The sequence below is a fragment of the Mustela erminea genome, chromosome 2 (genome assembly GCF_009829155.1).
Source record: "Mustela erminea isolate mMusErm1 chromosome 2, mMusErm1.Pri, whole genome shotgun sequence".
In the NCBI taxonomy this organism is placed as follows: domain Eukaryota; kingdom Metazoa; phylum Chordata; class Mammalia; order Carnivora; family Mustelidae; genus Mustela; species Mustela erminea.
This window is the reverse complement of record NC_045615.1, coordinates 113320247-113333149: the sequence shown is the minus strand read 5'-3', so window position 1 is coordinate 113333149 and position 12903 is coordinate 113320247. Positions and strand designations below refer to the sequence as shown.

Genomic DNA, 12903 nt, shown 5'->3' with positions numbered 1-12903 from the left:
GAATAATGTGAAAGACAGCACTTACTTGATTGTTTCACAAAGGAGAAAAAAAAACCACAACTTTTTAGAAACATTAATGACGGAGACCCAGGCGGTATAAAGAACACAAGGAAGAAGAGAGAATAAGGAACAGCAGTAGCAGAACTGTGTTCTGAGACCCCAGCCCGAGGTGCGCCCTTGCAGGCGGGACTAGATGCCCAGACTGCAGACTCTCTGATATCCCCATAATCTCGTCTGACAATGAATGACTGTTCCAACTGGAAATGGAGAGTGTGAATTCAGAAATGACTGAAGTCCACATGTTGGCACTCAAGTGCCACGGTTGAAAAGGTAAGATAAATGTACCTAAATGTTTCTCATGACCAACATTTTAAAATTCCATCCAATTCCTGTAAACAAAACAAAACAAAATGCAACTGTGCATTTCCCATTTGTTCTTCATTTGTATATAAAAAAAAGCACTTCTCTTTCCTCCCAACGATCTTTCAGTGTAATAAGGAGGTAGACGAACTGAGCAGAGGGAGGGATGGGTTGCCGGGAGTCATCCCAGAACTGTTCATTGAACTACACTGGGAAGAAGAGAATTTCTATTTTCTCCTTTTTTGATGAACCAGTCCAGCCCTGTTTGTTACATTTTCTGCTCAAGATGATAATCCAGGAACCAGAGCACATTAACACGAACAGATGTCTTGTCTCCAATCTGAATATTCAGTATCCTTACCAATGATGATGGTAATAATTGACTTTATTCATCACTAAGAGTGTATTGTTTTCTTTCTTTCTCTTCCTTCCTTCCTTCTTCTCTCTCTCCTTCCCTCCGTCCCTTCCTCCCTCCCTTCCTTCCTTCCTTCCTTCCTTTCTCTCTCTTTCTTTCCCTCCCCCCTCTCTTTCTCTCTTTTTCTCTTTCTTGTCTTTTCTCTTCCTTCCTTCCTTCCTTCCTTTTTTCCTTCCTTCCTTTTTAAAGAGCCAACTCTTCCTGAGGATCCTTTTTAAAAATATTATGCTTTTTTTAAAAAAAAGATTTTATTTATTTATGACAGAGAGAGATAGCGAGAGAGGGAACACAAGCAGAGGGAGAAGCAGGCTCCCTGTTGAGCAGGAAATCCACTAAGGGGCTTGATCCCAGGACGCTGGGATCATGACCCGAGCCAGAGGCAGATGCTTAATGACTGAGCCACCCAGATGCCCCAATATGATGTTTTCTTATTTGCATTTACTATACTGATATTCATCAATTAAACAGAAAGTTCAGTGACTTCCAAAATATCCTCAATAAACTACCCAGGTATTTCCCACTTTTCTACACTTAATTCCACTGTTTGTATTTCTATATAAGGAAATGATCTTGAGAGCCCATGAGTTCTTGAAGATCCAACTGCCAACTGATAAATGTCCTCTGGATGTAAAAGGTGTGCACAATGGGCCACGTGCAGAAGGGTACATGGCCACAAAGTAACCTCATGATAAATAGTTAATCATAATTTGAAATAAGAAGGCTCAAGAAAATATCCAATACATGTAAATAATAACATGTTCTGAACAAGGAAAATAATTTTATGTTCTCAGTTTTGTTCTAAGTAAGATGAAATGGGTTGCTCCATAATGCTTTGTTAGACAGAAAGTTTGATTAGCTTTCATTCAGAAAAGTCTTTTTTCACTTATCACATAATGAAGTAAGTATATTATGCTGCTAACTTTCTTGGGATATGAGAGAAAATGGCATTGTATGGGTAAAATAACTGACCCAAATTGAACTCGAAGTGAAGAAGCAAAGCCAAACAGTTTGCCTGGTAGGCAAGTTAATGTTTTATGCATTTGACAAAATCATGTTTGATGTTTGATGTCCTGCATAAGGTATTTTCTCAATAAATATCTTTTGAATTTTTAAAAGGAAAAACTTACCTCTCCCTAAACTAAACAAAAAAGGAGGTGTTTTTCAGCGCTTCCTCATTGGAACACCAGCCTAAATAATGTGGCCAATTCCAACCACTACTGAAACTGTAGAAATATTTAACTCTGTTTTCAAAATAAATAAATCCAAATGAGTTTGAATGAAGCCTGGTTCAGCTAAACTGTCATTCTGGCCTCAGTGGGCGCTGCCTAAGAACTAAAGAGCAAATAGGACCTTTAAGATGTTTTCAGAGATTCAAATTTAAGAAGGCTTTGAAAGGTAGGAAGTTGAAGGCAAACCACATTATCTTGTTAGGCTCCCATAATATTCTCTCTAGTTAAAATAGATTGCAAGCATGATGGTAGCTATATTGAATTTGACATAAAGTGTTATACATTTTGAGGCAGATTTAATAGCAGAAAGTGTCACTGTTATTAAGAGATCATAACACTTTGAAAATATGAACAAAGCCTAAAAAGAAAAAAACAGTGAGATCCAAGAGGTCTTCAGCATTTAATATTTCCTTATACCTCAAAGTCAAATTAGGGGGTAAAGAGAACAAAAGACATTTCTAAAGTCTTTCTATTTGACATGTGCATAGAAAACAGAATTACAAAATAATAATTTAGAGAAAGATGTACTGAAAAATATGGGAAGAGAAATTTCCTTCACACATACAATTTACTTTAGGTAGGAGTTTTTTCTATCAAAGTTCTCTTAAGAATTCTTATGCTGTTAGAATGGCAGTCCCTGGTATTTCTGAAGTATAGAAATTTAATATTGTAAGGTGTTTTCCCATACATGTTCCCATATTGTTCTCAAACACCTATGTGAAGGGGGACAGATGTCACTCACCCTGTTTTTCAAACCAAAAAAAAAAAAAAAAAAAAAAAGATGCAAGGAGTTCCAGAGTTGATAATATTAGTGCCAGGATGAGGAATCTGAGCTTTTCCCATTAGCTATACCAATTCATCAGTACCCCACTGCCCCACATGATGGAAGGTAGCTTAATCAACAGGGAAATAATTAATTAATCATGCTGGCACTGATTGGGCACTTTCTTTTTCCTTTTTTTTTTTTTCCCACTTGTAGATAAAATAGGTTGTGTGCACCTGAATTTCATGGCTACACCTTTAACTTTTCTCAAATGTACATAAAAGACAATTATATACAGCAAGTTGAAGAGAGAGCCGAAGAGCTTGTTTACCATAAACGATCAGGCAAAGCCACTAGAGAATGTGAAAAGATCCCAAATGGAAGACAGCAGCCCATAAGAAGGGACTGATTCCAGTGGAAGGCCCCCCGAAATCACAGGGCATGCCTTGGGGTCAGTTAGACATTAGTTTGCATTTGGACCCCTACTTAAAAGGTATATATCCTTGGGTTAATGTTTTCACATTTTATATGAGTTATTGCTTAAATCCTTATTGTTCACATCTACAGTGTTCTTTTAAGTTGACAATATGTCACTTAATTATGGAGTTTCTTTTATCTAAGAAAGCTACTCTCTGCTACAAAGAAGTGGACATTTAATTTCTAGTTAAGGTTCAGATTAAAAAATAGAGAATAATTTGACTGCTTTTCAAACAAAGTCAGTCAGCAGCAGGTTCTTGGAAATAGAAGGCGCCTTTTATAAACATAAGCATCAAATTTAGTCAACATATGAAACCACATGGTGATTTAAAACACTATTACACTGCCAAGCTTGTTCCTGAGAGTACATATAACTATTTAAGGGCATAGTCCTATAAGAGAACAATTGCTACTGTGTTTCTGAGATACAATCAAACCTTAAACATCCCTGTCCCAGACCACCAATTGCTTTACTTGTAAAAAGAAAAGAGGACATTTCCCCAAGAATAGTATTGGATTCATTAATCCTCTGAGGACCGCACAGGCTATATTTTAACATTCTAAAGTACAAAGCCATTTTTTTTTTCATGTTTTTCAACTTAGCTCTGTACATAGTAAATGACCAAACACAGCATATCACCTGAATAATGCAACAGGAAAAAAAATGAAGTCCTTAGTAAGCAGAGACAAAGAGAACTGCTGTATAATGGACTCTATGTTAGCCCTAGCATCCTACACAAATGCTTCGCATACAACGGGAAATGTCAAGACAAGCACATATAGTGCTCCTGCAAGAATGCTGTGCCTGCCTGTAACACATGAAGACATCGGTCAGCTAGATAAGTAAAAACCAATGCTATTAGTAATAATTCTGAATCTTTAAGATGGAATTTTCAAAGAATTCATGATAATTCCCGAGAAATGCCTATTGCTGTAATTATTCTAGGACTTCCTTTCCTGGGCCCTGATGCTTTTGGGGAGCTATATGGACCATGCTGATGTCAATGATTAGATATGGCTCTTTTTATAATTTGAAAATACTGCCTAATATGACATTCTGACAGTGTGATTCTAAAAATCAACCTCTTGGGGTTTGTAATATTTATTTTATAAAATATTTTAATAAATATACACATCTTCTAATATTTTCCATATATCAAATTACTAAAGATGTTAGTTTAAAGTTATGGGAAAATTCTCACTATTTAAACATTTTTCTATCAATACCCTATACTATACTGAATGACCTGTTTTTCATTGTAAAAACAATTCCTGTTTGTGATATCTTTAAAAAGTAAAAGCATACCAACAAGTCAAAAGTAGAAAATATTAGTCTTTCTTTTCAGTCACCCCTTCTTCCCACTCAGAGAATTTCTTTCATAGCTTCCTAGAAATTGATAAAGTGCACTTCAGATGCCCTTTTTATGGACTTTGGCATTGCTATCCATATGTCAAGGATCCAAATGACTGATTTGACATATTAATTTCAGATTTTGCCAACATTCCTTTTACCACGTACACACAATGAAATCTATGTAGCTTTAAAAGAAAGAGGGAAACTCACATGAAAATCATAATAGACTTAAAAGGCAACTAACCTTTTTCCACCTCATTCAGATTAGCAGCTGGCAGCGACAAAGACAGAAGAGACAAAAGACTTTTTACATTGCAGTACAACAGCAGAGCACACGAAGCCAATGCGTAGCAGTAACAACAGAGAAGCCAAGGGTGAGAGCAAACTGAAGCAAGGCTTAGATTTCTTACCTACAGCCGGGCCAGACGCACAAACATGGAGTAAATGAAGCAAAAGGCAAACGCCATCACAGGGAGCGAGAGGTTCTGTGTCTAAACCGGTTCCTTTAACAACAAGCAGCTCTACTTTTTAAGATGTGAACTTTATGATTTGTGTGTGGGCATTGGTGATTTGGAAAACAAAGGAATAGTGGTACAAAATGGAAAAACTAAAACGGTCTGGATATTTTTGACAAAATACATTCTAAGTCTTTACATGCCCAATTTGTACGGAAGCTTTCGTTCACTAAATTTATATAACCTCATTAATGCTATTGTGGTTTACACTGTGATCAAGGTTGTGTCTTCTCTGTATACAGTCCCATGAGAACAGTGTTAAGAAACATCACCTTAACAGAGTTGATCCAGGGTTCTGACTCTCAGAAAACTTGCAAAAACATATTTTTCGATTCAACACCTGAAGTTCATACCAGAGCATCAGAACAGGTGTCAAGTTTGTCAATATTTCAGGGATGCCATATCTACAATTTTCACTTTCATAGGTTTTGAGCTTATATAATTTGAGGGATTCCTTGAAAATTAGCTGCAAGTTATGTGCTGTTTTTAAGAAGGATATAGTAATGATTAAAAACAAAAAATCTTGCAAGCTAAAATTAAAACCTGAGAGTGAATTTTTAAATTATTTGTTTACTAATTCCAGAGTTTTACTTTCTGAATCCTTAGCATAGTAATGTTCATTTAAAATTAAAATTACAGTGAATAACTTTCCAAAAATTAATCTTATCTGAAAAATACTAGCAAGTAACCGTCATGTTATACAACCAGAAGGACAGATAATGTGTTGGGTTACGTAGAAAAGAATAGTTTTGATAGTTCGGGTGGGAAAGGCATAGCAAGGATTAGATAATAAAAAACAATATTGACCCTTAAAAATTTATGTTGTCAATCCCTGCAGCAGGAAAGAGCAGTGAGTTTTTTCCTTTAATAAATCAATAACTATTACTGTGATGTTTTGGTCACAAGGGTTTAGATAAATTTAATTTCCCAATGGTGGTTCATTTTGTTTTGGATATTTTTAGCTCTGTTTTATAGCCTGCCCATCACATCATGAGTTCTCTGTCGGTCTGCTTTCAAATCTCTGAATTTTCTCTGTTAACAATATTATGTCCATTTCTGACTCTTGACACAGGTGCCAAAAATAAAACCTTTCACCCTAATAATTTACAACCTTTTCCCATGAAGTTTTATTTGTTCCTGCTAAACAGTTCTCTTTCTCATTGTTTGCCTTTGGCGGTATAGAGTAAAACATCTCCAAACAGAAAAGCAACTTATGACTTGAGTGATTTTTAAGCAATGACAACATGATTATATTCCCCGAGCACAGCAGGGGTTTCTTTTCCCAGGTCTCCTACTCATTAATCAGATTCCAATCTTAAATCTAAAACAATACAGCCACATTATTAAAAAAAAATTCCTTCCTCATTACATACTTGGATGAAGCATGATATGAAACTCTAGAGTCCAATTTATGCTTTCCTATAATTAAAGGCCACTTATGTGCCACTGATTTCAAAATTTGCAGATGGTTACTTGATATTTTGTAAATGAGCTAATTTCACATATGAACAAAAATACTATAGCTAATGGATGGGTTACAAATGTTCCTCATATAGATATCTGCTCCAATGCCAAACTGTCAAACTCTTTGTTGCCCCCAAGACCCAGCCCAGCTACAGCGGTAATACCTTTATGTATAGTAGGCTGTGAGCTTTCTACTGAGTTCAGTGTTTTTGTTTATCCTTTACCTAAATTAAGGAAAACCAGTATTTGCAATTGCTATGACTAAAAATGTGTCAGTCTTAGTTCTTGTTGAGAGGCAGATGACTCTGGAGAGATAGTTATGGCAGATTCCCACATAATGGCTTTTAGAGATGTCACATTTTGGTTAAAAAGTGGTTTTGTTAAGCCTTAGGAATTTTTTGATATGTTTTAAGGATCTGACAGGGGGAAATGCAGCTTCATGATACTTCTCAGAGGAAGCGGCACTGAACTGAATCACTTAGGATGGAGAAAATGCATTTGAGAGGAGCAGGTGTAGGAAGGAAGCTTGGAAAATGAAGGGAGAGAAGGTAAGATAAGACTCAAAAGAAATGGATTAGGAATAAGATACAGCAAATCTAAAGCCAAAGCAGGTGGACCCCTCTAAACCAACCAAGAAGAGTCTGCCATCTGATGTAAATTATCATAAAAAAAGGTGGGTGGGAACTGAGTACACAATGCTTTCAAGCCTAGGGTATCATGGTGGGGGTACAGAGAAATTCTTGGTTTCTGTGCTCAGGAGCACATTGGCTAACCCAAGCATGTTTGAAATGCTTGGGTCCAATTTGTCCAGATCAAACTAAGCCCTTTTGATAATGATTAGGGCAATGCTAGGAAAACAGGATTTTTCTGTCCTAGGAAGGTACAAGGTAACAGATGTTAGTGCAAACACTGGGGTTCTATACAAGTCTAACTTAGCTCAACCAATAAAACTCAGATTCTCAGTGGCTCCAGGGGCTCCAGAATCTGTGCATGGAGGTCAATGGCATGTCTCTGAGGCATGACACAAGTAGTATTACTGTGAATGTGAAAGCTGTGTAGCACCTACACTTCCCAACCATCTCAGGATGGGTATTTGCTATCCTTTATTAATGTACAATATCAAGGAATTCAAACTAAGCACTAAGGGCCCCAAGGGCTGCATTTATGTGATAGAACAAATACAATCCAAACATGTTCACATTTCTACTGGAAACTTTATATATTACATTGCATGCTTCACTGGCGTTAAAGAAAAAAAAAAAACACATATCATGGAAGAGAGAGGTTGGAAGGCACTCAGACAGATCTGGGATGTCAAAACAGAACACTTCTCTTTTACCTAACATTTTCCCACCAAGAAAAGTACTTATTAAAATGCAAAGTTTGAGTATTCCATAAAAGCTTAAATTTCAATGCTATTCTGACAAATCCCTGGGAAAGTGGATCATGCAGATGTGCTCTCATCTTTTCGTGTTTAGAGATGTTAACCCCAGTCATCTACATAGTTATTTTACCCTCTGATATTCTTAACTATGCATTAAAATTGTAAGGAAATAAATGATTAAGGAAAAATACCCATCAAAATGAAAATGGTAATTTTGAATAGAGTGACAGAATCTACTTTCCCACCTTTTCTTACAAATAAAGGGCGTAATATTCTCCTTTTCTCTATCAACTGTAAAATGCAGTGGTTTATTACAGAAACAAGAATCTAACTATTCTGCTTCTTATTCACAGTCCCCCAAAATCGATCAAAACAGATATTCTGACATAACCGGTGGGTCTAAACTTGACGTTGGCTTTATAATAAATTGGTTTGTGCAGGGAAGTTTACCAGTTCACAAAGACAGGAAATTTGTCACCCCTGGATACAAAATATCGGGAAAAAAGTTGATAATTATGAGATTAACCAGAGTGCTCAATATCTTCTTGGTTATATTTTATTTTGAAGGACATGATGGACACAAGTAATTTCAAATGCTTTGTTATGTTTTGCCTATGTGAAAAAAATGTCCCCCCTTTTCACCTATGTATTATTGGTGGGTTGGTTTGTACAAGAGAAATGCTTTGCATGAAAAATGTTATCCAACCGTGGGACTAAAAGCTTCAGAATGAGAACTTTTTCTGCTCGATAGAATGACTTTATGTAGATGCCTGTGTTCCGAGCCTGACGGGTCTTTCATTTGGTTGGCCGAAACCCTCTTAACTGTCCGTTATTCACATTATATCTAATTTTCAAAACACCTACCAGTTACTGAAAAATACAATGTCTTACTACACATATACAGCACATTGGCAGTGATGCTTTCAAACAGACACACTATTGATGGCACATAATTTCCTACTCTTCCTACCTGTGTATTCAGGTGGACAAAGGCACGTGTAGTTATTAATTCCATCGACACACGTAGAGTTATTTTCACAGTCATTATCTTCACAGTCGTCAACATTGACTTCGCAATTTTCTCCTTCAAATCCATCAGCACAAATACACCTGAACACCAGGGGGAGAAAAGGCAAAAAAAGAAAAAAAAAAAAAAAAAGAAAAGAAAAAAAGAAAAGAAAAGAAAACCATGTTCGTGCTGCCTTTTAAAACCATATGGTCCAAAAATTGAAAAAAAAAAAACTAAACACACTCATCAATTACAGACATTTTAACTGTAAGAAACTGAGTTTTAAGATACTTTTAAATGACATGTAGTAAGCATGAATTTAAGGTAGTATCTGCCAAATCAGAAACAATTTGAAAAAGAAAATTTATGCTGGCTGCAAGATGGCAAATAATCCATACGTCAATACATCCAGTATTTTCACAGGTCTAAAACACAAGCAAAGTTTATAGCCCTAAATATCTTAATCTCAACTTTTGCCCTAATAAAATGATTCACGCTTCTCTGCTCATAAATGAGGAGGAACTGGTTCTGACTTTAAAAATTACACCACCTCCTATCCTAGCTATTTTGTTCCTCATGTCTCAAAACAAAAAAGAAATATGATATTAAAATTACATCTTCCTTGCCATTATAAAATGTAAATGTTCTCGTTAAGTCTCAATGAATACAGTATTTCAATGACAATAAAACATTGTACACTTGTTCTTGATAGGAATCAGAATAATCTTTTAAGGGACCATTTCATAACAGAATGTAGAAATGAAGAATACTTATTATAAAAAGTGATATTTCTAACAAGCTTTGTAGTAGATTAACATTCTATATGAAATTATTACTGCCATTATAAGAACTCTATTTCATAATTCATGAAGTACATCTGAAGTAATTGTAATATATGATTAAATAATTCCAGATTAAAAATGTTCACAGCATGTTTGTCTACTCATTTTGTGGTCTGGAAATGAATCATTAATTTTCTGTTTCAGTGGGACCCACATCTTATCTTTACACACTGTCTGTTAAAGCAATACACAAAGCAACAGATGAATATACGACTTGAAGTAGGAGACTATTGCCTATTAATTAGCATAACAGAGTCACTGCTTTGTCTTGACCTAATCTGAGTGTATGAATCATACCACATGCACATGCATGTTTTAAAAAATGTCTTAATTTTATAGCATCATGAGCTGAGAATACTGTAATGTCTCCACTTGTTTTTCATATTACAGTATCTCTGTGAAGGACTAATACATATTGTCCTGATGAATACATATTTGGTATTCTTTTAAAAATAACACTCTTTAATTTGAAAAGGAACATGAATATTTGCTTAATTATTCCTGCCCCAATGCTTCAGACAGAATAGTATAGACTAATGACATACCAGAATCCATCTTTTTCCCCTTCCTTTAAGTGGCAAGTTCCTCCGTGTTGACATGGGTTACTGATGCATGCATGAATTGGGACATCACAGTCCTGCCCCTAGAGAAAGAATGACCAAGCAAAGTCAAGTGTGAATAAAGGAAATCTCTCTCTCTCTTTCTTTCATTCTGTATATATACATATATATATATAACAATAGAATAATGAGGACCCACCAAAGAAAGCTATGTTTTCAGATCAGAGTTCCCTCAAAACCTTCTACTGACCTTGAAGCCATAGGGACAAGTACAGCGATAAAAGTCAACTGGATCATTGTTACAGGTGCCATCGTTTTTACATGGGTTTGATAAGCAGGGATTACATTTAGCTAGAATACTGACATCCACAGGACCTGAAAATTAATTAAAAAATATAAGAAACCCATGCTTTGTATTTTTAGTTCTCTTAAATTATTTAAATGCCTTAATGTAACAGTAGATTTCATATAAAAATATTGGTCACATATCTGTATGTATTTCTCTTCCATGAATAGAACAGAAGTCAACATCATTGTACAATGTTCAAGAATTCAACAGGAGACCATCTCATTGACAGGCATGGTGAGAGTGCCCAATGTCAGAGCGGGACTATGGGCTGTGAGCTTAAGTGGTTAGGGTCTGCTGTTAGTGATGCCAGTGTCATGGGATCAGTCCCCTCGCAGACCAAATAGCCTGTGTGGATGCATTCCAAGGCCACTGCCTGCACTTTAACTTCAGCCAGCTGTCATGGAAATGCATACCTTTGATCCCAAAGAGGACTCTGTGTGTGTGTGGGTGGGGGTGGGGGGTATTGGGGGATGTGTGGGTGAGTTTAATGCATAAATAGAAATACATCAGTGCAATAAAAAATACAAGAGTATGCACCTGCCCAGATATCATTAGTCCAGTACTTTACTTTCACACACAGGAGATAGAAAACAGTGTCACTTTCATGCATCTGGAAATAAACCAAAAATGTAATTTCCACTATATTCTCCCTCATAGCCTTTTGGTTCAGTATGTTAACACATTAGCACAGGCATGTGGAGGGTGAGATTTCTGCTTTTTTCCCTCCAAGAAGAAAATACTGTCAGAAAAAATCTTCATTTGCAATCTCACCTTTGGGAGACACACTTTAAAAATCTCCTGATCCATGAAAGGTTTCGAATAAAGGCAGATTCATTTGCAGCCATTTTCCTTTGCTTGCACATATTCATTCCATAAATGGCTAACAATGTGGAAACTGTACTGTCTTTGATAAAATTATGTTCCACTGAGGCTACTTTTGGCCATATTTCTGAGAGCTCATTAGACCGCCTCTTGGCAACCGATGAGGACAGTATCAGGGTGACATATTCATCTATATAAAATGCACATATTTTATAACATAAACATTAATTATGTTTCTGCCATCAGCAATATCTCTGTAGTTCTTTATCCTCACTGGAACAAGCGGGATAATTCCAGCTGTAAGCTCATCCCACGTAACTTCCAGCAAAGCTATCTGAGTCGACGGTTCAGCATACCCCTTTTCCCACTATTGCTGACCTAACCTTCTAAGATCGCTGCACCCGACAATTGTAGGATTTCTGCTCATATAAACTACCATTCATCAAACTTTTCTAAAGATTGGAGTTTATGTTTGTGAATTATTGGTTTGCTCACAGAAACAGAAATACCGTGTGAATTATCATGGTAGGCATAAGAACTCTGCATAACTGTATTCCTTTACCCAAGAAAATACAAGTCCAAGTTCATGTAATGGTTATGGAGTGAAATCCAAAAGAGGATACTGTTCTGTATTTGTCGGTTTTTCTATTAGCAAAAACCCTGAAATCTTTCTATGAAGAGATTCCTGTTTCTTTTTTAACCATCTGGAAATGGATGGCAATTCTGGGAATGACTGCATTAATGGAAAGGGGTGGTGTTTACTTCCAAGGACACCTCAGTCACCAGAGAGGCCCTGCCAGTGTCTCCTTCACTTTGTCTTGGTGACCAGAGTAACTAATGCAGTTTTATATCAAATCACAGCTGGAAAATTGCTGGAATGAAGAACAAAGTGATGCTCAGGGACATTTAACTTCTCACCCCCTCCCCGACGTGTTTATTAAGGAAATTAAGCTATTCAGCACACTGAAGAAATAAATGCTGGCATTTGTGTTAAATTAAGATAATACCCCAGTATAAATAGCCTTGTGTCTGCTAACCTCTTAATGCTTGGGAATCTGCAGTAGAAAAGCAAGTAGTGTGTACCTTAGCTAGGGCAGAAGAGAGAATCTAACTTGGAAAAAAGGTGCAGGGGGAAACAGCTATGAAGGTATGCAAGCAAAACAGAACATCAGCAAATGTGTGGACTGTTAACACTCATCTGGCCACTCCGCAAGAAGACCTTGAGGACAATTGTCTCTTGGTCTATTTCTGTGCTTTCGACCTTGTAAAACTGCAGTTTGAATAGAGGAGTTCAGGGTTGGCAGTTTCTATGTTTATGCTGTGGAATGTGATATTTTTCAAAAATTATGTTTAATTGGTT

The 12903-nt window shown here is 36.4% G+C and overlaps 1 protein-coding gene across 4 annotated transcripts in view; it reads right to left on the bottom strand.

Moving 5' to 3' along the window:
* Positions 1 to 12903, bottom strand: part of SLIT2 (slit guidance ligand 2) — a 357128-nt gene that overhangs the window by 34133 nt on the left and 310092 nt on the right. For all 4 annotated transcript variants that reach the window (XM_032333963.1, XM_032333966.1, XM_032333964.1 and 1 more), the window contains 3 exons: positions 10623 to 10747; positions 10358 to 10455; positions 8932 to 9071 (listed from right to left, as the gene is read on the bottom strand). In XM_032333963.1, the coding sequence (XP_032189854.1) occupies positions 8932 to 9071; positions 10358 to 10455; positions 10623 to 10747 (363 nt within the window). The remainder of the gene's footprint in view (positions 1 to 8931; positions 9072 to 10357; positions 10456 to 10622; positions 10748 to 12903) is intronic.